The 27,843-nt window shown below is 40.4% G+C and overlaps 1 protein-coding gene and 1 long non-coding RNA gene across 9 annotated transcripts in view; one reads left to right on the forward strand and one right to left on the reverse strand.

Annotated features, from left to right (window-relative positions):
• The window catches only part of CFAP97 (cilia and flagella associated protein 97), a 48,001-nt gene that overhangs the window by 6,385 nt on the left and 13,773 nt on the right, over positions 1–27,843 (reverse strand). For all 8 annotated transcript variants that reach the window (XM_065545751.2, XM_065545750.2, XM_045391910.3 and 5 more), the window contains exons 2-3: positions 22,764–23,824; positions 7,661–7,926 (exon numbers count right to left, since the gene is read on the reverse strand). In XM_065545751.2, the coding sequence (XP_065401823.1) occupies positions 7,661–7,926; positions 22,764–23,808 (1,311 nt within the window). In that variant the 5' untranslated portion in view covers positions 23,809–23,824. The remainder of the gene's footprint in view (positions 1–7,660; positions 7,927–22,763; positions 23,825–27,843) is intronic.
• Positions 11,556–16,037, forward strand: LOC135971048 (uncharacterized). Its single transcript, XR_010587108.2, has 2 exons — positions 11,556–13,653; positions 14,526–16,037. It is a non-coding gene; the product is annotated as an uncharacterized lncRNA (long non-coding RNA).

Genomic DNA, 27,843 nt, shown 5'->3' on the forward strand with positions numbered 1-27,843 from the left:
CTCGCTCTGTCGCCCAGGCTGGGGTGCAGTGGCCGGATCTCAGCTTACTGCAAGCTCCGCCTCCCGGTTTACACCATTCTCCTGCCTCAGCCTCCCGAGTAGCTGGGACTACAGGCGTCTACCACCTTGCCCTGCTAGTTTTTTTTTGTATTTTTTAGTAGATGGGGTTTCACTGTGTTAGCCAGGATGGTCTCGATCTCCTGACCTCGTGATCCACCCGTCTCGGCCTTATATTCCTTCTTTACATTGCTCCTAACAGACATTAAATATTTAATGGATTAAAAAACAATAAGAATGGTAATGTATGGTTTACAAAATCTTAGAACTGCCACTCAAATCAGGTTCTAATAATGAATCCCAAAAGAGTTCGTCCGCTTTTTTTTTTTTAGAAACTGCATTTTTTGGCTGGGTGCGGTGGCTCACGCCTGCGATCCCAGCACTTTGGGAGGCCGAGGCAGGCAGATCATCTGAGGTCAGGAGTTTGAGACCAGCCTGGCCAACATGGCGAAATCCCATCTCTACTAAAAATGCAAAAATTAGTGGGGCATTGTACAAAAATACAAAAATTAGTGGGCACCTGTAATCCCAGCTACTCGGGAGGCTGAGGCAGGAGAATTGCTTGAACCCAGGAGCTGGAGATTGCAGTGAGCCAAGATTGTGCCACTGTACTCCAGCCTGGGCAACAAGAGCAAGACTCTGTCTCAAAAAAAAAAAAAAAAAAGTGCAATTTTGGGTAATTATATATATTAAGGTAAACAACTTGAAGTTTTGATATATGTATACATGTTGAAATGATCACCCTTGAGCTACTCACACATCCATCATCTCACAGGGTTACCATTTTTATTTACATGTGTGGTGAGAACCCATAAGATCTAGTCTCTCAGCAAATGTCACGTACCCGAGACACAAAGTTCCAGTCGTGCCAGATGAGTAAGTTCTGGAGATCTAATGTACGGCATGTTGACTATAGTTAACAATACTGCATTATATACTTATTGATATGGTCTGACTCTGTGTCCCCACCCAAATCTCATCCCGAATTGGAATCCCCACGTGTGGAGGGGGGACCTGGTAGGAGGTGACTGGATCATGGGGGTGGTTTCCCTATGCTGTTCTCGTGATAGTGACGTAGTTCTCACGAGATCCGAGGCTTAAAAGCGGTAGTTTCCCCTGTGCTCCCTCTCCGTCCTGCCTCCATGTAAGACGTGCCTTGTTTCTGCTTTGCCTTCCAGCATGATTCTAAGTTTCCTGAGGCTTCTCCAACCTTGCAGAACTGTCAGTCAATTAAACCTCTTTCGTTTATAAATTACCCAGTCTCAGGTAGTATCTTTATAGCAGTAGGAAAATGAACAAATACACTTGTCCAAATATTTATTTTATAACCAGAATTATTCTCTTCAGAAAAAGAATTAACCTAGCCCATCTTTTGATGTTTAAACAAATTTAAACAAATAAATAATGTCTTAATGATTTCTGCAGCCATTGGCAGACGAGAGTTGCTTTAGTGTTTCTAGAGTGATGAAGCAAAGACCTTGTAAGGACACTAAAAAGTAACAACTGTCCCCCACACAGGGAGAATCAAGACGACTGTTCTCTACATTTCAACAGCGGGAGCCACAGTTATCATTAGCTGGCTTTCTTCAATGGAAGGAGATAACAGATCCTAACCAGAAAAGAAGGAAACCCAAATTAAGTACACTATACATTATTTCAAGATCTTAGAACAAAAGTACTGTTAATCAGTAGATTAATATTCATAGTAGGTATGAGACTTGCTATAAATCTTCATTTTTGTGACAATTTATCACAATCTCCCTTTAATTATTCTGTATAAGAATACTCCTATAGTATTCTTATTCTGAAGTTACTCCTATAGGCCAGGCACAGTGGCTCACGCCTGTAATCCTTGCACTTTGGGAAGCTGAGGCGCATGGATCACTTGAGGTCAGGAGTTTGAGACCAGCCTGGCTAACATGGCAATACCATCTCCACTAAAAATACAAAAATTAGCTGGGTGTGGTGGCGTAAGCCTGTAGTCCCAGCTACTCAGGAGGCTGAGGCAGGAGAATCACTTGAACCCAGGAGGTGGAGGTTGCAAGGAGCCAAGATCACATCACTGCACGCCAGCCTGGGTGACAGAGTGAGATCATATAAATAAATAAATAAAATAAAGTTACTCCTGTATACTAGCAGGCAAAGCACAGAAGAGGAGAATTTTATTATTTATTATTTATCTATTTATTTATTGAGATGGAGTTTTGCTCTTGTTGCCCAGGAGAGTATCTTGGCTCACTGCAACCTCTGCTTCCCAGGTTCAAGTGATTCTCCTGCCTCAGCCTCCTGAGTAGGTGGGATTACAGGAGCCCTGGGATTACAGGCACCCACTAAACACGCCTGGCTAATTTTTTGTATTTTTAGTAGAGATGGGTTTCACCATGTTGCCCAGGCTGGTCTCAAATTCCTGACCTCAGGTGATCTACCGGCCCTGGGCTATTTTTCATTGAATGTTTTAAAGAACTGCCTTAGGCCAGGTGTGGTGGCTCACGCCTGTAACCCCAGCACTTTGAGATGCTGAGGCCAGTAGATCACCTGAGGTCAGGAGTTTGAGACCAGTCTGGCCAACATGGTGAAACTCTGTCTCTACTAAAAATACAAAAACTAGCCAGGGGTGGTGGCACATGCCTGTGATCTCAGCTACTCAGGGCGCTGAGGCAGGAGAATAGCTTGAACTCGCAAGGCAGAGGTTGTAGTGAGCCAAGATTGTGCCACTGTACTCCAGCCTGGGTGACAAAGCGAGACCTTGTCTCAAAAAAAAAAAAAAAAGAAAAAGAACTGCTTTAAGTTTCTAAATTCATACATGCCTTTTATTTTTAAAATAAAATAAAATAAAACACACAAGAACTCCTAACTGGAAAACTTATGCTAACAGCTGCAGAAATCATTAATACATTATTTATTTGTTCGTTTAAATTTTTGTACATGAAAAGATGGGCTAGACGATATTGTCTATTTATTTTCATTCCCCTGAATTTAAAATTTGCTAATAAGCTAGGCGGGGTGTTACACGCTTGTAGTCCCAGCTACTCAGGAGGCTGAGCTGGGAGGATCACTTAAGCCCAGGAATTCAGCCTGGGTAACATCTCCAAAAGCCAACAAAAAACTCCCCCCAAAACAAGAGCAACAAAATAACTAAGGACTATTTTATTTACAAACATAATCTTAGAAAGTAAAAAAAAAAAAGTAAGTTAACTCCATTTAGTTAACTTTAGGCTCCAACCCTGATACTACATTCCTCTAGGAATCTTACTTCCTCCATAACTTTGCTTGAATTACTTCTCTCCCCTCAACATTCTTTCACACCTGAGGAAACTGACACGCATTCAAAAGAATGAAATAATCTCACTTCTTCTTAAAGGGTAAAGTGAAACCATAAACCAAGTATCTTTAACCACCTCTCCTTCTGCTAAGATTGTTCTTGTGCTCTTTTGGAAAAAAGTTCAAATGAAAAGAAAGAGATATGGTTCAACAAGAATCTTCCTTTCTTTTTTTTTGAGATAGGGTCTTGCTCTGTCACCCAGGCTGAAGGATCACTTGAACGCAGGAGGTGGAGGTGGAGTGATTATGGCTCTCTGCAGCCTTGACCTCCCAGGACCAAGTGATCCTCCTCCTCAGCTTCCGGAGCAGCTGGGATTACAGCCATGCGCCACCACGCCTGGCTAATTTTTTATTTTTTGTAGAGATGGAATCTCACAACGTTGACCATGCTGGTCTTGAATTTCTGGGCTCAGGCAACCCTCCAGCCCTGGCCTCCCAAAATGCTGGGATTACAGGCGTAAGCCACTGTACCTGGCTAAAAATAATATTTCAGAATTCATGAATTAAAAAATTACTCCCCTTTTTACAAGTAATAAAATTCTAATATTATTTAAATTATAATGATCATTGAGGCTTTCTACTGATAAAGTTATCTACTGGATAAAAACACTCTCTATTGGATAAAATTTTCATTTCTCTGAATTCAAAATTTGCTAATAAGCTAGGCTAATAAGCTAGAATAATTTTTATTACCTTAATTTTTGTTTGGATGCAATGTTTAATGAGAGGAAGGATAGTATCTACCTATTGAAACAAATAATGATGATCTTGAACCTCATCAGAAGGACAGATGAACAGTATGCTTTTAACTGTAGAGCACAGAAGTCAGTTTTATACAATCGTTGCCTTCCTTCTCTATCTTTTCTGCACAACGCTACTTCTTTGTCTGGGATTATTTCCATCTAAATAGCCTCTGAATTGCTAACACACTGATGTAAGAGTGCCAGAACAGAAATGCTTTAGTCATCATGTCTGTTAGCCACCTGAATTGTTCTCTGTCACTGGAGATAGAGCAAATGAAGGAATATAAATCATAAAAAATATAAAGGAATGAATTCTGTTTTGCAGTATATCTAACACAGAAATAACTACAAAAGTGTGTCTGTGTGTGCTGAACACATGCATGTATATTTTAAATATTAACAGTTTAGCAAACAGATTAAAAGTTTATCAGCCCGGGTGCAGTAGCTCACGCCTGTAATCCCAGCACTTTAGGAGGCTAAGGCGGAAGGATTGCCTGAGGTCAGGAGTCTGAGACCAGTCTGGGCAACAAAGTGAGATCTCATCTCTCCAAAAAAAAAAAAAAAAAAAAGTATCAGCTCACACTTAAAGAGTGAATGTGGCTCTTTTTTTTTTTAAGGTTGAGTATGAGAAGGCTTAAAGTATGGTTAAGACCATACTTCTGGTCAGGAAGGTAATATTTAAGACTGTCAAACAGGCTCAATATAAATAGTTATATTTATATTACAGGCATGAGTCATCAGGCCTGGACTAATAGGATTTTTTAAATAGAAAAATAACCAAAGTCAGTGGGTGGAGTGGCTCACGCCTGTAATCGAAGCACTTTGGGAGGCAGAGGAGGATCATGTAGTCAGGAGATTGAGACCATCCTGGCTAACACGGTGAAACCCCATCTCTACTAAAAATACAAAAAATTAGCCTGGTGTGGTGGCATGTGCCTGCAGTCCCAGCTACTCAGGAGGCTGAGGCAGAAGAATCGCTTGAACCTGGGAGGTAGAGGTTGCAGTGAGCTGAGATCGCGCCACTGCACTCCAGCCTGGCAACGAGTGAGACTCCATCTCTAAAAAAAAAAAAAGTAAACTCAGGTTCCTTAAAAAGCTAAACAAAATTACCATATGACCCAGGAATTCTACTCTATGTGTACACCCTAAGGAACTAAAAGCAGGGACATGAACAGATAGTTGCCAATATTCACTTCAGTATTATTCACTGTAGCTTAGGTCTACACCTACAATGGAATAGTATTCAGCCATAAAAAGGAATTAGGTTCTGACACATGCTACAATATAGATGAAACGTGAAAACATTTTAAGTGAAATAAACCAGATATGGTCCTAACTCATATGAAATATTTAGAATAGCCAAATTCATAGAGACAGAAAGTAGACTAGACACCCTCAGATGATAAGCGGGTGGGGAAAGGAGAGCTGTTTAATAAGCACAGCATCTGTATGAAGTGATGAAAACGCTTTAGAAATAGATGGTAGTGACAGTTGCCCAACACTGTGGATACGCTTAATGCCACTGAATTATACACTTAAAAATTGTTAAAGTGACAGTTGCCCAACACTGTGGATATTCTTAATGCCACTGAATTATACACTTAAAAATTGTTAAAATGGCAAATTTTAAGTTATATATACATTACTACAACTTAATAATATACCCAAAATCATTGAATGTGTATACTTTAAATGGGTAATAGTCTGTGAATTATCTCAATAAAGCTGGTTAATAAAAAAAGGTAACCCCAAAGCTAGGCAACCTGGATTTGCACCTGGGCTCTGACACTTGCTAGCTGTGTGACCCTGAGTAAGTTCCTGTGCCCCACCCAGTGTCTCTTTTACTCTTCTGTAACTACAGTAACCGTAAGATTGCTATCAGGATTTGCCTGAAACGCCTAACACTTGTAAAATAGTATGCACAATGTAATTGTTGATTAAATGAGATCAGCCCAGAGACAGGTGCGAGAGTGAAAACAAAGGAAGTAATCCCAAATGTTTGCGACATATGGGAATTTCAAATTTCCATGAAACATGAATGAATCTTGAATATTGCGAAGGTGATGTGTGGAACGCTATCACCTATCTCAGCTCCCACCAACCTCATTTCACCTAGCTTAGTTATCTGTTCCTTGCCACGTGCAGGGTAATCCTCTTGAAGGGTTCAAGACTACTAGTTTTTATAAATAGTAATCCTAGCTTCCCAAATCTTGGGGTTAGTATGGTAATAAAGAAATGTACAAAGGAGTTGTTACAAGTTTAGGTAAGCATATGGTTACGTAGGAAAACACTGGTAATGACACATAAGGAGGGTTAATTTTGAAAATCGTCTTAATAATTTTAATAGCTTTCTAAATTATTTTAGCTCAGAGTTTATGTGTTCATTAAGGGTCTAATTCTAGTTTAAGAGACTACCCAGGTTTAAAATCTTGGCTCAGCAGCATACTTAGTAGCTCTGTGCTAAATATTTAACCTGTATGAGCTCAGTTTTTTCATCGTAAGATGTGGATAAAAATAGTTACCTACTTCAGAGAATTGTTGTCAGGATTCAGTAAGTTAATACTTGGAAGATACTCAGAAAACAATCTCTAGTGTTTAGTAAAAGCTCAGTAAGTATCAGCAATTATTATAAACTAAATCTTATGAAGAAAATATGCTATAATAGTTTTAAATGTGAAGATTTTCAACAGTTCCCATTTTTATTTTCTTAGAATATCAAACTATATGATTTGTAACAATCAATGTTTCATACATTTAAGTAGCAGACTAACAATTTGGCCTATTGGAGATACACTGATCCTTTAAAATAAGTGATACAAAATTTATTTTAGCTTTCTGGGACACAATAAAGTAAAAGAGATTTCACTAGTGACTGAATACTTCACAGAAGAAACACTGTATCTGACCCTTGGATACCACTTCCTGTTCCACTGTAGTGATTTAACTGATCTAGGCAAATAAATAATGGAACTTTCAGTATTTTCCTTTAATGGTCTCCTTCTCTCTCTTTTATTTTTTTTGTTTTTTTTCTTTTTTTGAGATGGAGTCTGGCTCTGTTGCCCAGGCTGGAGTCCAGTGGTAGAATCTCGGCTCCCTGTAACCTATGCCAGTCGGGTTCAGATGCTCCTCCCACCTCAGCCTCCCAAGTATCTGGGATCACGGGTGTGTGCCACCATGCCCAGTTAATTTCTGCATTTTTGGTAGAGCTGGGGTTTTGCCAGATTGCACAATCTGGTTTCAAACTCCTTGCCTTAAGCAAGCTGCCCACCTCAGCCTCCCAGAGTGCTAGAATTATAGGTGTGACCTATAATTCTATAGGTCTGCATCTGGCCAGTGGTCTCTTAATATATAGTTTCCTGGATAAAAATACATATTGTATCTTCCAGACTTACAGCACATCATATGTTTCATACCACACATACTGTACCTGCTCTTAATGTAATGAAGTTTGAATATTTGGCTGTATTTAGGTTTCCTGTAAGCTGGACGTACAAACCAGTGCAAACACATTTTCTTTGATGACTATTTTAGTTACTTACCAAGTTTTCTCTCTCAATCCTTTGTTGTTCCCTCTGTCTGTTGAGAGCACTGTGATATAACTTTGGGGGATGATCAGTTGATCTAGGAATTGTACTTTTGCTTCCTGGCTTTTCCGCCTGTCTTGACAGTTCTTTCAAAAGCCTCTGATTTTCCCGATCGATCTGTCTCACCTCTTCTCTTGTGAAAGAGTAGTTTTTCCCAGGTGCTACTGAAGGTTGATCAAAGTGATGCTTTTGTGGTCCTTTTTTATCTAATTGCAGAAAAGCTACAGAAAAGAACAAAAAAAAGAGAAAATGGTCAAAGTAAGTATGTGGTACATGCTTTTTCTTCCTCCTCCCCTTTCTTTTGAGACAGAGTTTCCCTCTTGTTGCCCAGGCTGGAGGGCAACGGCGCAATCTCAGCTCACTGCAACCTCCCCCTCCTGGGTTCAAACGATTCTCCTGCCTCAGCCTCCAGAGTAGCTGGGATTACAGGCATCTGCCACCACGCCCGGCTAATTTTTGTATTTTTAGTAAGGATGGGGTTTTACCATGTTGGCCAGGCTGGTCTTGAACTCCTGACCTCAGGTGAACCATCCACCTCAGCCTCCCAAAGTGCTGGGATTGCAGGCGTGAGCCACTGTGCCTGGCCCGGTGGTACATGCTTTAACCCTTAAAAATATGTATTCATACATGAAAAAGTATGTATGAAATAATACTAATGACATCTGGATTACAACTTTGTCAGAAAAAAATTAGACGTAGCTTAGTATTTTATGCTCACCAGGTTCCTTTTGTAGAGCAAGACTTCTAGATTAATTTATCTATAAGCCCTTTAAAATTCAATTCTAAAGGAAATTAATAGTAAGCTATTTTTCTCTAATGTTGTTTTTTTTTTTTTTTTTTTTTGAGACAGGGTCTTGCTCTGTCCCTCAGCCTCCTGAGTAGCTGGGATTAGAGGCATCCGCCACCAAGCCCGGCTAATTTTTGTATTTTTAGTAGAGATGGGAGCTTCATCATGTTGGCCAGACTGGTCTTGAACTACTGACCTCAGGTGATCCACCCACCTCGACCCCGCAAAGTGCTGGGATTACAGACATGAGCCACTGCACCAGGCTGAAGGGTGGGTTTTGATCAAAGGGTGGCATGAAGCACATTTTCTAGGATGATGGAAATGTTCTCTGTTTTATATTAGTTACTGCTGCTCTGCTAACACATCACCACAAAACTTAGTTGTGTGAAGCAGCAGCCTGCAAAGACTCAAAGGCCAGGATCAAAGTGCCTAACCATGGCACAGGAAATGAGGTGCTCCTGGAACAAACTTAGTACCAGCTTCGGGACCTGCTTTGGGACCTGGTGGCCAGCACAGCTGCAAGGGCCTAGAGAAGGCTGTTGATGAAGTCTCAGACGATGAAATGGCAAAATGTTTAGCAACACTGTGCTTGTGTTAAGGGAAATGGAAAAACTAACAACTGCACTGGTAGATCTGGCCGAGCAGAGCTCCAAGCAGAATGCTGAAGGTACCAGTGGTCTACTTTACCCACAATAAGAACGGACAAAGAGAGGTGAACTAAAAAAATAATAAAAGAACTGGCCAGTTTTCAAACAAAATTTACAAAGAATATAAAAGAGCCAAGACTTACGGGGTTTAAAAGTAAAACTGTGCCTCATCCCTAGCCTTTCCCAGGAGATTCTCAAAGTACTCAAAGAGCTGTAGCTAAGAAACCACATCTGAGGAATCTCAGCTGCAGCTGGAGACATGATTTACATCCCAGATCTCCAGGTAGGCGCATCTGTGGAAAGGGCGAATGCATTTTTGCATATGGGAAGAATGTTAATAAATCTGTGGCCAGAAGTTGGACTGAAGAGATTTTAAAATATCAAATATTTAAATTAGGGATTATTATAATTTACAGTATTTGACACTCCTCCCATTAAGAAGTAGGGGTTTATGCCCTTTTGCGTTAAATCTGGGAGGGTTTATGACCATTTCAACCAATAGAGCATGAAAGAAATGATGCTATGTGACTTTTGAGGCTAGGTCATAAAAGGCAGTGAGGTTTCTGCCTTGTTTCCTGGAACACACGTGCTTAGAATCCTGAGCCACCATGAAAGAAGTCCAACTACCCTAAGGCTGACACATGAGGAGCCAGGCCACATGCAGAACCCCATGTGGGCCCTTGGGTTCTGGTCTTCAGGTTGTACCAAGCCCAGGCACCTGATGTGAGTACACAGCACCTGGTTGACTGTAGTCCTGGTCACTGAATCACCTCTACCTTTGGGTCTCTCTATTCCCTAAGTGTTGGGGTAATCTGTCATGTAGCAGTAGTAACTGATTAGTTCATCACTTTTAAAAAATCATTGTGTGACAAAATACCTGTGGCCAAGAGCATCCCACGAGCAGATGCAAGTTTTTGTTGTTACTGGTTAAAATTGATTATCAATGCTTCCATGGTGATGTGGCTTCCCAAATGTTATTTTCTAGTTCTGTTTTGCCTTTATCACACATTTCAAATCAATGACTTTTATCTTTTTGGTGTATTTGACCATTTACTAATGTAAAACACCCTTCTCTATCTCTTTTAGTGATTTTCACATCTTGAGTTCTATTTTGTATATTAATAGATTGGTAAGTTTTATTTTCTCCTTGTTAAAGGAGATATGCCTGGCATATATTTTTCTAGCCCTTATTTTCATTCTTCCTATACTATTTTAAATACTTTTTTAGGCTGAATTTTGTTTACTTTTTTCCCAATTCTGTTGGCATATATTGAGCACTCATATTTAGCATAACAGAAACCCTATCAGACAGGGCTAGTGTTTTATTTTTTTATTGTGGCAAAATACATGGAACACAAAATTTACCACATTAACCATTTGTAAGTATACAGTTCAGTGGTAATGAATATATTCATATTGTGTAACCATCACCACCAACCATTTCCAAAACTCCTTCCATTGTGTAAAACAAATTCTGTATCCATTAAACACTAACTCCCCATTGCTCCCTTCCCTTAGCCTCTGGAAGCCACCATTCTTTGTCTCTATAATTTCAACCACTCCAAGCATCTGATATAATCATACAGCATTTGTCTTTTTGAGACTGCCTTATTTCACTCAGCATCATGTCCTCAAGGTTCACCCATGTAGCATTATGTCAGAATTTCCTTCATTTTTAAGGCTAATACTTCTGGGTTTTTTTAATGTGCTCTGATAGTATCTTCTGATAAGTTAAAATCACCCAGCCACCCACTTGCATTGTTTGCACTCTTTTTCTGTGATCTTTAACCAAAGTTTTGTTACTGTTTTTTCTCATTCTTTTCTATTTTGGAAGACTGACTGAGTTTAAAAATTTTTTCTCTAAGATTTCCTCCAAAAGTTTGCAGCATTATGAATAGTCTGATCACCTATTCTAATTCCATTCCCCTAGACCTCAGGACCCCTTAACACCCTCCTAAAGACTGAGGACCCCAAAGAATGTGTATGTGGGTTACATTTACTAATAGTTACCATGCTAGAAATTAAGTGTTTTAAAGCTATTAATTCCTCTAAAAATAATAAACCAATTATATGTGAACATAACATTTTTATTTTTAAAAGCCAGCGAGTGGCAGAGTTTAATGGTTTTGCAAGTCTTTAATGCCTGGCTTAAAACCTTGTCTCTGCAGACTTTTGTCTGCAGACAAAGATACTACAAAAATACAAAAATTAGCTAGGCATGGTGGCACATGCCTGTAATCCCAGTTACTGGGGAGGCTGAGGCATGAGAATTGCTTGAACCCGGGAGGTGGAGGTTGCAGTGAGCAGAGATCACACTACTGCACTCCAGCCTGCGCAACAGAGTGAGACTCTGTCTCAAAAAAATAAAAATAAATATTAATAAATATATAAAAAGCAAATTAAGGCATAGTCATAGTCTTTTTTTTTTTTTTTTTTTTTTTTTTTTGAGACAGAGTTTTGCTGTTGTTGCCCAGGCTGGAGTGCAATGGTGTGATCTCAGCTCACTGCAACCTCTGCTTCCCAGGTTCAAGCGATTCTCCTGCCTCAGCCTCCCTAGTAGCTGGGATTACAAGCATGTGCCACCACGCCCAGCTAATTTTGTATTTTTAGTAGAGACGGGGTTTCTCCATGTTGGTCAGCCTGGTCTCGAACTCCCGACCTCAGGTGATCCTCCCACCTCACCTCCCAAAGTGCTGGGATTACAGGGATGAGCCACCGTGCCAGCCGGGATAGTCTTGTTAGTGAAAACAGTTTTGTCCTCGAAGATCCTAAAATCATCAAGCTTGCTCTTTTAAGACTCTGAAGTATTACACTCTTCAGCTATGAGTCTGGTGCCTCTCTGTTGGCTTTTGCTTTTCTTAAATGTTTGGCAATACTTGGTAGTGTGTTGGGGGTATTGAGATTTCCTGCAGTTTGCCAGGAAGAAAGGATAAAATGTGCTGCCAGGCAGGACGTGCTGATAGCTAATCTCAGTATGGGCATCTCCTTTCTTACAGAGCATAACAGGGTCTGTATCTTCCCCTCAAACAAGGCACTTCAATCCCTCACACATTGGTATCATTTTAGCAAAAAATTTAACCAGTTTCTTTGCTCACCAATGCTTCTTTAATCCCATTTCTTATATTTATTTTTCTTCTCAAAATACATCCTGTAGTGATTATTTCATAGTTTATACAGTAGATTTTGAGGTAACGTATTTCTAAAATGTTTTAAATTTTGCTGTTTCAGATTCTTTTTAAAGAGACCTAATTTTACCTACACAAAATAGGAAACATACCTTCGAATCTAGTGTGGTCAACTTCTTCAGTGCTCTCCAAATAGGTGAGATTCATGCCATAACTTGATGTCTAAACTTCTGTTTACTACTCCATTTGTTTAATGCCCTCTCTGCCTATTCAGGGATTTACAGCTCAAGATCAAAGATCTAATTCCAACCATTTTTTGACATTTACATAGCAAAGGCAGCTTTGCACGGAGGTGGAAAATTCCCCAACTCAGCCACCCTTGAGCTTTGAGGTTGAATATTCAGAAATTCGACTAATCTTTCAAGATCCACTTTAAAGTCCGGTATCTAATACTGCCAGTCTGCAACGATCTTCCCTTCTTCCACTATTTCTCACAGAACCTGAAGAACTCTGAAGTTAGAATGGACCCTAGCAACATGTATCAACAATCTCCTCCCACAAATAGAGTGTCTGAAGCTCAGAACAGTTGCTGGCTTGTTTGTGATCACGTCGCTAACACCAAGAAGCCTAAATTTTATTCCACTTTCAAAACTGTCTTTACCTTGGTTCAATACTGTTCATCATTCCATGCCCTATACTGGCAGATTTAATTTTACATTCTTTTATTAATCTTTGTTTCATAGGTTTAATATTTTATAGTTCAAATTTCTATTTCATAAACAACAAAAGGGCTGGGCGTGGTGGCTCACACCTGTAATCCCAACACTTTGGGAGGCTAAGACAGGCGGATCACCTGAGGTCAGGAGTTCACGACCAGCCTGGCCAATAAGATGAAACTCCATCTCTACTAAAAATACAAAAATTAGCTGGGCGTGGTGGTACGTGCCTGTAATCCCAGCAACTCAGGAGGCTGAGGCAGGAGAATCGCTTGAACCCGGGAGGTGGAGGCTGCAGTGAGCCTAGATTGCGCCACTGCACTCAAGCCTGGGTGACAGAGCGAGACTCTGCCTCAAAAAAAAAAAAAAAAAGTTCTTTTAAACCAATAAATGTTGATGTGGTTGGCTATAGGTATCCTTCATTGTCTGAACGCTCACCTAATATGGCTGTTAATTTGCAAATTTTTTACTCAGTATTCACTAGCAGTAAACTGGTTTACCGAACCTCTGTACTGAAGTCCGTGAAAATGTTTAAACTGAAAAGATGCAGAGAGTATGCTGCATTCCTGCCTCAGCCGTGCTCTGACAGGCTCACGTGTCGTCTTCACCATTATCCTCCCCACACTAAGTGGATTTACGTTCCAGGAAGTGGAAAAGGCAGTGAAGAAATCAGGTAAACCAAAGCAGCCTAGAAAAGCTTAGTTAGTAGAAGTTAGAAGTGATAAAGTATATTTAGAGATGAATGCAGAAAAGGCACAAGCCTGGCTCTGCATACATATCCACCTACCGTGACCACAGTTGCAGTTATACGGTGGAAAATAAAGAAAACATAGGAAAAGAATTTTAGATCTGAAATGCTTCACTGTGTAAATCGAGCATGAATAATTTTGAAAAATGATGGCCATACCTTATGTAATAGACTGACAAAGTCATAATTAGTGTTTAAAATGCTTTATTATTATAAAGAATCCTTGGTGGATTTTTATGTTATGGACTCCAATAACAGATGTACCAACTGGCAAAATGCCATGTTTGTTCCCGTGCCTTAAAAAGCCCCGAGCGCCACCTGCTGGCAAATCTCTTCTATGCACTACTATGAATAAAGCTTCCCTTCTACATTTTAGCTCAGCATCTGTGTTCAATGTTTTTCAACAGTATTTCAATTTAATTATAACTGGGGAACTGTTCAGAGTTTGGGGTAGGATTCTTATTTAAAAGTTAAAAAGATTTAGGTTCTCTATATCCAATTAAGTTTCAGAAATGGGTTAGATAGGAAGAGTGAAGAATGCTTTATTTTCAATAGAACCAAATAGTTTACTGACTGTCTCGATATTCAGTCCAAGGTCCCTAGATCTGCAGCACGGGTATCACCAGCAGGAGCTGGTTAGAAATGCCGATTTAGCTCTTACCTTAGTTTTACTGAACCTGAATCTGCATTTTAACAGTATCCCTGGCTTAACCGTCTGCATACTGAAGTTTGAGAAGCTCTGTTGGACAAAGTTGGCTGCCCAATTACTGTACATCTATTTTCCTCCTACTTCACAGATCCCTGGCTTCCAGGATGAGCCTGCTTGGCCCCGGATAATCCCATTTCCCTACCAACGACTGGTTCGGGAATGGAAGTGTAACCAGTTCTGGACAAGGAGACCTAAGTGGAAGCTAACTGGGCCACATTTCTTTAAGAAGTTTTCTCCATTCCGAGAGTCAGAGAAGAGACAACGTCTCTTCCTCGGGACACTGCTGTGTCTGAAGGCGGACACTGCGGTGTCTGAAGGCGGACACTGCGGTGTCTGAAGGCGGACACTGCGGTGTCTGAAGGCGGACACTGCGGTGTCTGAAGGCGGACACTGAGAACAGCTGCAGACATCTCCTAGCAGCCTGAGAATGAAGCCAACACCAGGGCTGGAGGAACAGTGCTAGAAAGTAGGTCCCTGATGACGTTTTGAGCCACTCAGTCAACCCTGAAGCCTATTCTATCTTTGGGCGGCCTGTTATATGAGAAACATTGTTTCATTCAGAATTTCTTTCTTGTATTCAAAATCCTGGATAATCACTGATGACCCTGAACAAAAAGCCCAGAAATCAGACTATTTTCTATTAGACGGTTTTTTAAAACTTGACAATTCTAAGAGTCCAGTGTTTCCTTCCTGTAAGAAGCTTTTTTTGATTGGCTGAAACAATACCTTCCTTTTGTATGCTCGTTTTTTATGCTCTTTCCTAGGGTACAGTGGGGTTTATAATCTGTGGGATCAAATAGTACTTACAACATTTTAAAAAATGGAAGTGTCCCCTTAAAAATAAAAATTATGATTTAGTCAAACAAGCCCATATTTAAAAAATAAAGCCCACTAGACATATTAAACATTTTAATTTATCTTCTAGAACATTTCTCTCTTCAATCCATTTTTTAACCTAATCTTATAAGAACAATATTTTTTAATGGCAAACAATAGGCTGCTACTTTTTAACACATTTCCCATTTGCCCCAAGAAATGAGTGCTGGCAGTGAGCTGCACCTTTTTTTTCTGAATGGGAAATGGGTTCAACACACAGAAATCACAGTAAGAACTATGAAGGAAGAGCAATGCAGCAATAGAAGTTTGACGCACAAGAAAAAAACCAAATATATCAAGATATATGTTATTACACAATATTAGTGAACAATCTGCATTATCTCATGAAATTTTATGATTTAATTTCAACCACTATCCAATTTTTGCATTACAAATATAATCTTAAAGAACAACTCTGGGCCGGGCGCGGTGGCTCAAGCCTGTAATCCCAGCACTTTGGGAGGCCGAGATGGGCGGATCACGAGGTCAGGAGATCGAGACCATCCTGGCTAACACGGTGAAACCCCGTCTCTACTAACAAATACAAAAAACTAGCCGGGCGAAGTGGCGGGTGCCTGTAGTCCCAGCTACTCGGGAGGCTGAGGCAGGAGAATGGCGTGAACCCGAGAGGAGGAGCTTGCAGTGAGCTGAGATCCGGCCACTGCACTCCAGCCTGGGTGACAGAGCAAGACTCCGTCTCAAAAAAAAAAAAAAAAAAGAACAACTCTATCACTTCGAGGAAAACAGTTGATAGTATTTGTTACCAATAATAAAATTTGAGCTTTTTAGCAAAAAATAGTATTTTAGGTAAACTTGTATCTGCCACCATGAGTTTGACAGCTTCTCAAGAGCTTTCTGATGAGGCTGGTAGTGATATGAACAACTATGATTTCTATATAATGTATTCTGAAATTTACCAACTTTTTTTTTTTTTGAGACAGTGTCTTGCTCTGTCTCCTAGGTTGGAATGGAGTAGCATGATCTCAGTTCACTGCAACCTCCAACTCCCTGGCTCAAGTGATCCTCCTATCTCAACCTCCCCCAGTAGCTGAGACTACAGAATCATACACCACCATGCCTAGGTAATTTTTGTATTTTTTGTAGAGACAGGGTTTCATCATGTTGCTCAGGCTGGTCTCAAACTCCTGGGCCCAAGTGATCTGCCTACCTCTGCCTCCCAAAGTGCTGGGATGACAGGCATAGCCACTGTGCCTGGCCTGCCAACATTTGTAAGCTCAGTGAAACAGTATTTTTCAAATACCCAATATGTCACATTACAAAACCATGCATAAGTAAAATATACATTAAAACTCAATCAAGAAATATCAATATGTTAGACCAATGGAACAGAACACAGTCCTCAGAAATAATACCACACATCTACAGCCATCTGATCTTTGACAAACCTGAGAAAAACAAGAAATGGGGAAAGGATTCCCTATTTAATAAATGGTGCTGGAAAAATTGGCTAGCCATAAGTAGAAAGCTGAAACTGGATCCTTTCCTTACTCCTTATACGAAAATTAATTCAAGATGGATTAGAGACTTAAATGTTAGACTTAATACCATAAAAACCCTAGAAGAAAACCTAGGTAATACCATTCAGGACATAGGCATGGCCAAGGACTTCATGTCTAAAACACCAAAAGCAACGGCAACAAAAGCCAAAATTGACAAATGGGATCTAATTAAACTAAAGAGCTTCTGCACAGCAAAAGAAACTACCATCAGAGTGAACAGGCAACCTACAGAATGGGAGAAAATTTTTGCAATCTACCCATCTGACAAAGGGCTAATATCCAGAACCTACAAAGAACTCAAACAAATTTACAAGAAAAAAACAAACAACCCCATCAAAAAGTGGGCAAAGGATATGAACAGACATTTCTCAAAAGAAGACATGCATACAGCCAACAGACACATGAAAAAATGCTCGTCATCACTGGCCATCAGAGAAATGCAAATCAAAACCACAATGAGATACCATCTCACACCAGTTAGAATGGCAATCATTAAAAAGTCAGGAAACAACAGGTGCTGGAGAGGATGTGGAGAAATAGGAACACTTTTACACTGTTGGTGGGATTGTAAACTAGTTCAACCATTATGGAAAACAGTATGGCAATTCCTCAAGGATCTAGAACTAGATGTACCATATGACCCAGCCATCCCATTACTGGGTATATACCCAAAGGATTATAAATCATGCTGCTATAAAGACACATGCACACATATGTTCATTGCAGCACTATTCACAATAGCAAAGACTTGGAATCAACCCAAGTGTCCATCAGTGACAGACTGGATTAAGAAAATGTGGCACATATACACCATGGAATACTATGCAGCCATAAAAAAGGATGAGTTTGTGTCCTTTGTAGGGACATGGATGCAGTTGGAAACCATCATTCTCAGCAAACTATCGCAAGAACAGAAAACCAAACACTGCATGTTCTCACTCATAGGTGGGAACTGAACAATGAGATCACTTGGACTCGGGAAGGGGAACATCACACACTGGGGCCTATCATGGGGAGGGGGGAGGGGGGAGGGATTGCATTGGGAGTTATACCTGATGTAAATGACGAGTTGATGGGTGCTGACGAGTTGATGGGTGCAGCACACCAACATAGCACAAGTATACATATGTAACAAACCTGCACATTATGCACATGTACCCTAGAACTTAAAGTATAATAGTAAAAAAAAAAGAGAAATATCAATATGTTTTAATGTAACAGACTCTGAAATTCACAATTAAAAGTTAATTGAGATTAATTTCAGATTTCACATTGCAACATCTAAGAAACTACTGCTTGTGAGCTGGGCGAGGTGGCTTACACATGTAATCCCAGCACTTTGAGAGGCCAAGGCAGGCAGATCACCTGAGGTCAGGAGTTCCAGACCAGCCTGACCAACATGGTGAAACCCCATCTCTACTAAAAATACAAAAATTAGCCGGGTGTGGTGGAGGGCAGCTGTAATCCCAGCTACTCGGGAGGCTGAGGTGGGAGAATCGCTTTAACCTGGGAGGCAGAGGTTGCAGTGAGCCGAGCTCGCACCACTGCACTGCAGCCTGGGCGACAGAGTGAGACTGTCTCAAAAAAAAAAAAAAAAAAAAAAGGAAACAGAAAATACGACTTGTGGTATAAAAAAAAATCCACAATTAACGGAAAAGGTTATTAAAATACTCCTTCATTTCTGAACCACATTTTGTATATGCCAGATTTTCTATATATCCTTCAGCCAATGATATATAGATTATAATAGATTATAAGCAGAAGGTGATTTGAGAATCCAGCTATGTTCTATTAAACCAGACACTAGTGATTAGCAAAAATCACTGATTTTTTGGACATACAGCTTTTTCATGACATATGTTACTTACATTATATGGCAACTATATAATGAGTTTATTACTACTATTAAACAACTATTTTTAAAATGTTTAATTTCTAATATGATAAATATTTATGGATATAAGCTATAGCCTATATAAACAAAAGCTCTTCAGAATCCTCAATAACTTTTCCGAATGTAAAAGGGTCCTACGATCAAAATGTTTAAAAGCTGTGTTAGCACACTTGAGGTTGGTGCTGGAAATCCAGAGCAGCAGGAGACAGCTGCAGCCTGCTGTCTATCAACCCAATGAAGCATCCACCTAGCGAATCGTATGCTCTAGCTTAATTAATGAACACACAGACTGGGAAGTGGCCATAAGAATTAGAAGAAAAAAGTGAAAATTGTTACCCCAGATGGCTTGATTAAAAATTAGAGATTTTACCCAGGGGAGAATATTCATCAAACTTCTTAAAGATTGTAATGCAGAAGGATGCCCAGACTTTTTCTATGTATTTCAGATGGCAAATTTAACAGGAATGGGCAACTGTTACAAAAGCAAATTTCCCCGAAACATATGAAATACATTTCCTAACCAGCAGAGCTGAGCAACAGAAGCTGCTTCCTGACAGTCCCTTCAGTCCACAAATACTGTCTACTATGTGCCTGTATTTGGGAATTCCAACAAGAAATAAGATCCTGCCTTCGTTCACTCCAATGGGACACACGAGCAAACAAACTACACTGATTTCGGGGTCCGGTAACTATCTCGATGGAGGGAAACACGCTTTTGCGACACAGAGAGGTGTGTAAAAGCTCCCAAAGATAGATGCCTAGAAAAAGGCTCTGTGAGGCATGGTGTATAAACTGAGAGACTTGAGAAACAGGTAGAAGCAGAGCCCTGTGCAAAGAAAAAGGGCCGCGGCAATGCAAGTGCCCCACCACTGGGAAAAAACCTGGAGTGTCCTTACAACAGTAGCAGCAACAGCAAGTGTGACTGGAGCACAGTAATACGACATCAGGTCCAAAAGGCCAGCAATATCCATACAACGTAGAGCAACGGTTCTCATCAATCTTAACAGCATACTAGACCAAATGCATCGGAATCCCTGTGGGTAGAGCCTGGGCGTCAATATTTGTTTTAAGAGTTCTCTAGGTGATATTAATGCACTGCCTGGGATGAGAGTCTGTTAGGCAACAATAAGGAATTTAGATATTATTATCATTTTTTTGAGACGGAGTCTCGCTCTGTTGCCAGGCTGGAGTGCAACACGATCTTAGTGCAGTGCAGTGGTACGATCTCTGCTCACTGCAATCTTCGCCTCCCAGGTTCAAGCTATTCTCCTGCCTCAGCCCCCTGAGTAGCTGGGACTATAGGCACCCGCCACCACGCCTGGCTAATTTTTGTATTTTTAGTAGAGACGGGGTTTCACCAGGTTGGCCAGGATGGTTTCGATTTCTTTACCTCATGATCTGCCTGCCTCAGCCTCCCAAAGTGCTGGGATTACAGGCATGAGCACCATGCCCGGCTGATATTATTATTATTTTAATAATAATATATGGGTTTCACTATGTTGCCTAGGTGGGACTCAAGGGACCCTCTGGCTCTGGCCTCAGCCTTCAAAGTAGCTGGGATTATAGGCATGTGCCGCTATGCCTGGCTTCATATATATATACACACGTAGATACATTTTTTTTTTTTTTTGAGATGGGAGTCTCGCTCTGTCATCCAGGCTGGAGTGCAGTGGTGCAATCTTAGCTTACTGCAACCTCCACCTCCCAGGCTCAAGCAATTCTCATGCCTCAGCCTCCCGAGTACCTGAGAATACAGGCGTGTGCCACCACGCTCGGCTAATTTTTTGTATTATTTGTAGAGATGGGGTTTTGCCATGTTGGCCAGGCTGCTCCCAAACTCCTGACCTCAAGTGATCTGCCCACCTCCACCTCCAAAGGTGCTGGGATTATAGGTGTGAGCCACCGCTCCTGGCCAGGTATTATTTTAATATAAGAGTAAGTCACTGAAGAGTGGAAACTAGTAGGACCGATTTCCTTTTTTTTTTTTTTTAATTTACTTTGTAAAAGATCACTTTAGTTCTTTTGGGAGGAATTGAGGGCATGAACAGAAAACTCTTTAATGCTGAAAGTTCTAAGAGGCTGAATAAGCGTTTATCAGGAAAGATTTATGGGATGGAGGCTTAGCCACTAGATGGTGATGGCCAACACTAAGAGTGTGATTTTTCAGAGACTCTAAACAATCAACAGGTACAATCAGAGAAAGGGGGAAAAAATGCCTACAAAAGTGCCAGATGCAGTGGCATGCACCATAACCCCAGCCCTTTGGGAGGCTGTGGTAGGAGGTTTGCTTGAGGCCAGGAGTTCGAGGCAGCCTGTGCAACATAGTAAAACCTCATCTCTACAAAAATAAAAAATATTAGCCAGGTGTGGTGGGGCATGACTGTGGTCCTAGGTACTCAGGAAGCTGAGGCAGGAGGATTACTTAAGCCCAGGAGGTCAAGGCTGCAGTGAGCTGTGGTCATGTGACTTCACTCCAGCCTGGACGACAAAGACCTTGTCTCAAAAACAAAAAACAAAACCTACAAAAGAGGGAACATCAAGTGTGAACTGCTCCTAAATACACTTTGTCAATTTGACCGTGTTCTACTAACAAGGTATTTATGCCCTTACATTGCTACCATATGTAATTTATCTAGCTAAAGACTTTAACATTTCTTTATTTATTATTTTTTTTTTTGAGACGGAGTCTCGCTCTGTCGCCCAGGCTGGAGTGCAGTGGCCAGATCTCAGCTCACTGCAAGCTCCGCCTCCCGGGTTCCCGCCATTCTCCTGCCTCAGCCTCCCGAGCAGCTGGGACCACAGGCGCCGCCACCTCGCCCGGCTAATTTTTTTTGTGTGTGTTTTTAGTAGAGACGGGGTTTTGCCGTGTTAGCCAGGATGGTCTCGATCTCCTGACCTTGTGATCCGCCCGTCTCGGCCTCCCAAAGTGCTGGGATTACAGGCTTGAGCCACCGCGCCCGGCCAGACTTTAACATTTCAAACAAGGGAAGAGAATTCTATTTACAATTTAAAAACTTTATCATCAACTGACCTAAAACCTACCCAGTGTTATTAGTTCTATTAACTAGTCCAAAGATAAAACTTTGAAATTGCTTTTATTTGAACTGGAAAATTGTTACTTTCAAACTAAATATAAATAATAATAAATTGATACAGAAACAAAGCAAAAAGACTATTCTAGTTCAAAAATACCTTATATCTTAAAGCAACTTAATGTTTTTCATCAATTTGGTAATTATTTGTAAGTAATGCTCTTTAGCCTCTAACTTAAAAGTCTAAAGAGTCCTCTTTAGTTTGCTCTGAGTTCTCTCATTTGCCAGCATTCTTGCCGCTGTCCCTGATATGAGGACACCACATCGGGTGTTAGCCTGAGCGCTGCTGCCTGTCGTGCAGAAGAAAGCGAAACATGCCCGTGTCTCTATCGCAAGCAGAAAAACATCTAGCTCCCCTTCTCTCATTTATCTTATCCACCTGTTTTCTTTAGGCATTGTGAGTTTGTAAGGCACTAAAATAAAATATGTATTATACAAATACAAACTACTATACCAAATAATACAAATGATATTCCAGATATTTTTATGGTAAAATACAGTATTTAGTAAAGTTACTAATAATATCAATTATTCCCAACAATAAAAAATATCGGCCGGGCGTGGTGTCTCAAGCCTGTAATCCCAGCACTTTGGGAGGCCGAGACTGGCGGATCACGAGGTCAGGAGATCGAGACCATCCTGGCGAACACGGTGAAACCCCGTCTCTACTAAAAAATACAAAAAACTAGCCGGGCGAAGTGGCGGGCGCCTGTAATCCCAGCTACTCGGGAGGCTGAGGCAGGAGAATGGCCTAAACCCGGGAGGTGGAGCTTGCAGTGAGCTGAGATCCGGCCACTGCACTCCAGCCTGGGTGACAGAGCAAGACTCCGTCTCAAAAAAAAAAAAAAAAAAAAATCTACTAGAACAATCAATGCAAATTCATAGCATTTAATATTTATGCTCCATATGTAAATACACATACTTTAAGAGGAAAAGAAAATTACCTTTCAAAAGATGGTTCAGATCCATTGTGTCATGTAAGACTTTTTGTTTATGTCTGTGCTCCAAACTGGAGTCTAACACTGAAGACGACTTTGAGGACAGACCAGGCTCATGTTTTTCTTTCCCTTTTTTGGCTGATTTCAAATATTTTGAATTATTTTTCAAATCCTCAACATCTTCATATATTTCTTGGCTCACATTTTCTTGCTTTTCAACTTTCACTTTTTGATCATTTGCTATGCCCAGTTCAAAAGACTGAAGAGGGCTAATGTCTGGAGTTGATAAGGGACTTACGTCGGTCACAGTATCTTCAGACTCCTCAGGGTAGTGGCCACATTTTGGTGTCATACTTGAAGGCTGTGTTTCTGTCGATTTTATTTCTGATTTATACTTCTGTTTTGGTGACAGGAGGGTTACACCAGATACATGTTTCTTGGATGATGGAGATGAATCAGATAGATGGCTATCAGACCCTGCATCTAAACAATCTGTGCTTGAACTTGAAGATGAGGAAGATAAAGAGGAGGAGGAAGAGGAGCTAACTTTGCAATACTTTTTCCTTATGCTTTTTTTAACGTTGGTAGATGGTTTGGTGGACTTGGACTTGGCATGGTATTTCTTCCCATCATCACTGCTTTCCTCTCCATCTGTGTAGTAATCATCTTCACCTTCTTTTACAATTTTGGGAATTCTACTTGGAATGGACACATGTATTTTAAGTCCTGTTGTAACATCACACAATTTTTTTGATCTTGAAGAGGCTGGCAATGAGAAAGAACTTACAGTTTGTGTAACATCGTTCTCTACAGGGTGTTCTGGGGGAAGTTTCAGGTTTCTTTCATTTCCCTTCTCAGTAAGATAATTTTCTGTTGTTTGCATTCCAGTGTTCGAGTTCACATTTTTTGTATCTTTATCTATTCTTTCCTTCAGGTCATCATTTTGCTTGTCAAAAACTGAGTTAGTTTCACATTTCTTTCCTTCTTCAAAGTCACTGTCAAAGAAAGAATGGTCGACCTCACCTTCTAATATATCTCCAAACTGATCCATGATGGCAAAAATATATCTGCAAAAAAAAAAAAAAAAAAAGGTAAACATCAGACTAAAGAGTGATTTCCAAATACTTTCCATTTGTATACAATAATTATTTTCCCAAACTGACAAGTGTGGTTAATATATAAAAAAAAAAAATTATAAAAACAACAAAAAAGTAACTCAGTGAAATGATGATGGGGTTGTATGAGTAACAAGTTCTACCAATTATTTGAAAAATAAAAAAGTCCCATAATTAAGTTCACAAGAAAATAACAGATCATCAAGGCAGGGATGTCACAAACATGGATACCTAAGCGAACCTTAAGGATAATCTGCCTTCTATAAATTAAGTACAACGAAACAAAGAAAAAGGCTTGACGCGGTGGCTCATGCCTGTAATCCCAACACTTTGGGAGGCCAAGGCAGGCGGATCACCAGGCCAAGAGATCGAGACCATCCTGGCCAACGTGGTGAAACTCCGTTTCTACCAAAAATACAAAAATTAGCTGGGCGTGATGGCCCGTGCCTGTAGTCCCAGCTACTCGGGAGGCTGAGGCAGAATTGCTTGAAGCCAGGAAGTGGAGGTTGCAGTGAGCAGAGATCACACCACTGCACTCCAGCCTGGTGACAGAGCGAGACTCTGTCTCAACAACAACAAACAAAAACAAAAACCCAAAAAATATACAAATTAAATACAATTAGAGTTTAGAATAAGAAAGGATAGAGTTAAAAAAAACTCATAGGTCACCTCCCTTGAGAATAAAAGTCAAAAAAATAAAAGAAAGGAAAAGAAGAAAAATCTCATAGGACCAGCTAAACCAGTCCACACACGATTCTAGTGGAAGCCGTGCAGTGAGGACTGCCTAACATGTTTCAGGACTTGCTGTCCCTGTCCCCTTTCTGCTCCTTTACCGCAGTTAGGGAGGAAGCAGCAGAGACAAGGAGATGATTCTTGTCAAGGTTCCCCATCCCTTCTTGAAGAGGAACAAAAGTTCTAAGTCACACAGACAGGCTGCACAGGTATGTCAAACTTCTGAATGTGTGATCACAAACTGTGCCAAAAGCACATGTAGAAAATGAAAGGGGAAGAGTATATGTCTCACTGTGTTAAAGGGGGTCTGATATAAGAGATATTTCACAGCAGACAGCCAATGGCTGTCTAAAATGGAAAAATCAAGGCATATTATTCAGACACGCGGAGTTAAGTATTACAAAAAATGGATTAAAATGTTCAAAGTAGTTCCCTTTATTATGGGGCAGGGACCACTTGATTTTTGTGTGTTTTTTTCCTTAGAGACCACTGTTTTTGTTATAGACCTTAAATTACTAGTTGACCTGTAAATTTATATATTACTATGATAAAAACATTGATTTAAAATATTTTAATATTCCATACAGTTAAATTAGAAACATCACTATAAAGTCATAGTCTTTAAAAAAATTTTTTAATCTGTTATTACAGTGGTCAAAGCAGCTGTGTCACATTATCCATTACTGATAACCTTAAGATCAGAATTGACCTTCTAATGCTATTCTCCACTAAAAAAACCCCAGGACTCCTTGGCAGGCAGGGGACTGCATTTCTGGAGCAAAGAGCCTGGATCAGCTTATTGTTGCCAGAAAGCACAATATTCATAAATATGCCTGGGGTGGCGGGAATCAAACAGAGGATCAGTTTAAAGGGGCTTCCACTGTCCACGTTGGACAATTCAGCACTGAAAAAGAAAAAAGACAAGTATACATAAAAATGAAAAAATAATTTCTATGAGAAGCCATGAGTACACACTGATATTCAACAGTGACAATAAAATAATTTCCAATAATAAAACAGCAAAGGGCAGGGCGCGGTGGCTTATGCCTGTAATCCCCAGCACTCTGGGAGGCCAAGGCAGGTGGATCACGAGGTCAGGAGTTCGAGACCACTCTGGCCAACATAGTGAAACCCCATCTCTACTAAAAATACAAAATATCAGCCAGGTGTGGTGGTGTGCACCTGTAATCCCAGCTACTCAGGAGGCTGAGGCAGGAGAATGGCATGAACCCAGGAGGTGGAGATTGCAGTGAGCCGAGATCACGCCATTGTACCACTCCAGCCTGGGCGACAGTGCGAGACTCTATCTTAAAAACAAAACAAAACAAAACAAAAATAGCAAAAAATGCAATTATGTGCTCACTATATTCATATTATAATTAATTCTATTTTACATCAAATCAAGGAGTAAACAATTATGTAATCTGTATCCTAAACCAGCCACAACACTCTGCAGCCTTTAATTGCTTAAGTGACTGTGCAACCTTAAAAAAATCCTTTTTAAAGTATAGATATAATTTAAAAGTGAGTCAAACTTGTATTATTAATACTATTGTGATAAATTAACATGACAGGTTAAGGTATGTGTGGTAATACATTTTATCATGGGTTAATTCTGCTTGTCTTTAGTGTTTCGAAGAGTTGAAAAGACTCTGACGTATTAGATTCATAAAAATTAAACTGTCATCTACATTTAAGCACAGAAGGGAATCTAATTGATTAAATCAGTAAGTTTAGACTTAGCTGGTTTTATAAACAATATCTAAGTGCTTAGGAAGATTTCCTTTGATAGGTTTGTAAGTGTGCCTAGCCAGCAGTTTGAGGTACCTAAAAAAAAAAATCTAAACAATAAAAATTTGTGATGTTAAGTTAGCAAATGGTATACAACGTTTAGGAAAATTTAATATATTTTATCAGCTAAATGAAGATTAAGCAAAATACAAGTGAGTTTTAAAATTCTAATGTGTAAGAAGATCTTAAAATTTAAGATTATAAATGTATACCTAATAAACATTAAAATACCAGTTTTACTATTTTCCATAGCATCGATTAATGCCTTCTCATTTTAAAATTCAAACTGACAGAGGGAAGTCTCTATCCCAAATCCTTAAAAGACAGATACTTGATAAAGTTTATTTTTATGTTTTATCTTTTGAGACAGGGTCTTGCTTTGTCACCCAGGCTAGAGTGCAGTGACAGGATTCTAGCTCACTGCAGTCTCCAACTCCTGGGCTCAAGTGATCCTCCCACCTCAGCCTGCCTAGTAGCTGGAACTATGGGCATGTACCACCACACCCGGGTTTTTCTTACTTTCTTTCTCCCTTTTTTTTTGAGACAGAGTCTCTGTCACCCAGGCTGGAGTGCAGTAGTGGGATCTCGGCTCACTGCAGCCTCCACCACCCAGGTTTCAGTGACTCTCCTGGCTCAGCCTCCCAGGTAGCTGGGATTACAGGCATGTACCACCATGCCCAGCTAATTTTTATATTTTTAGTAGAGATGGGGTTTTGCCATATTAGCCAGGCTAGTCTCAAACTCTGAACTCAGGTGATCTGCCCACCTTGGCCTCCCAAAGTGCTGGGATTACAGGCATGAGCCATCGTGCCCAGCTTCTTCTTTATTTTCTAGAGACAGAGTCTCCCTATGTTGCCCAGGCTGGTCTTGAACTCTGGGCTCAAATGAGCCTCCCATCTCAGCCTCCCAAAGTGCTCATTACAGTCATGAGCCACTGTGCTCGGCCTCCTAATAAAGTTTTTTTGTTTGTTTTTATTTTTTTGAGAGAGAGTCTCATTCTGTCACCCAGGCTGGCGTGCACTGGCATGATCTCGGCTCACTTCGAACTCTGCCTCAAGCAATTATCCTGACTCAGCCTCCTGAGTAGCTGGGATTACGGGCATGAGTTATTACGTCCGGCTAATTTTTTATTTTAAGTAGAGATGGGGTTTCACCATGTTGGCCAGGCTGGTCTCAAATTCCTGACCTCAAATGATCTGCCCACTTCAGCCTCCCAAAGTGGTGGGATTACAGGTGAGAGCCATTGCGCCCAGCTGTCTCAAGTAATTTATACAAACTGAAACTTGTCTCTTTCAAAAGGCATCTGGCACTTTTAGAGCCATAAAAAAAACTAAAAACTTCTGAATCAGGCCGGGCGCGGTGGCTCAAGCCTGTAATCCCAGCACTTTGGGAGGCCGAGACGGGTGGATCACGAGGTCAGGAGATCAAGACCATCCTGGCTAACACGG

This window comes from Macaca fascicularis, chromosome 5 (assembly GCF_037993035.2).
Source record: "Macaca fascicularis isolate 582-1 chromosome 5, T2T-MFA8v1.1".
Taxonomy (NCBI): Eukaryota; Metazoa; Chordata; class Mammalia; order Primates; family Cercopithecidae; genus Macaca; species Macaca fascicularis.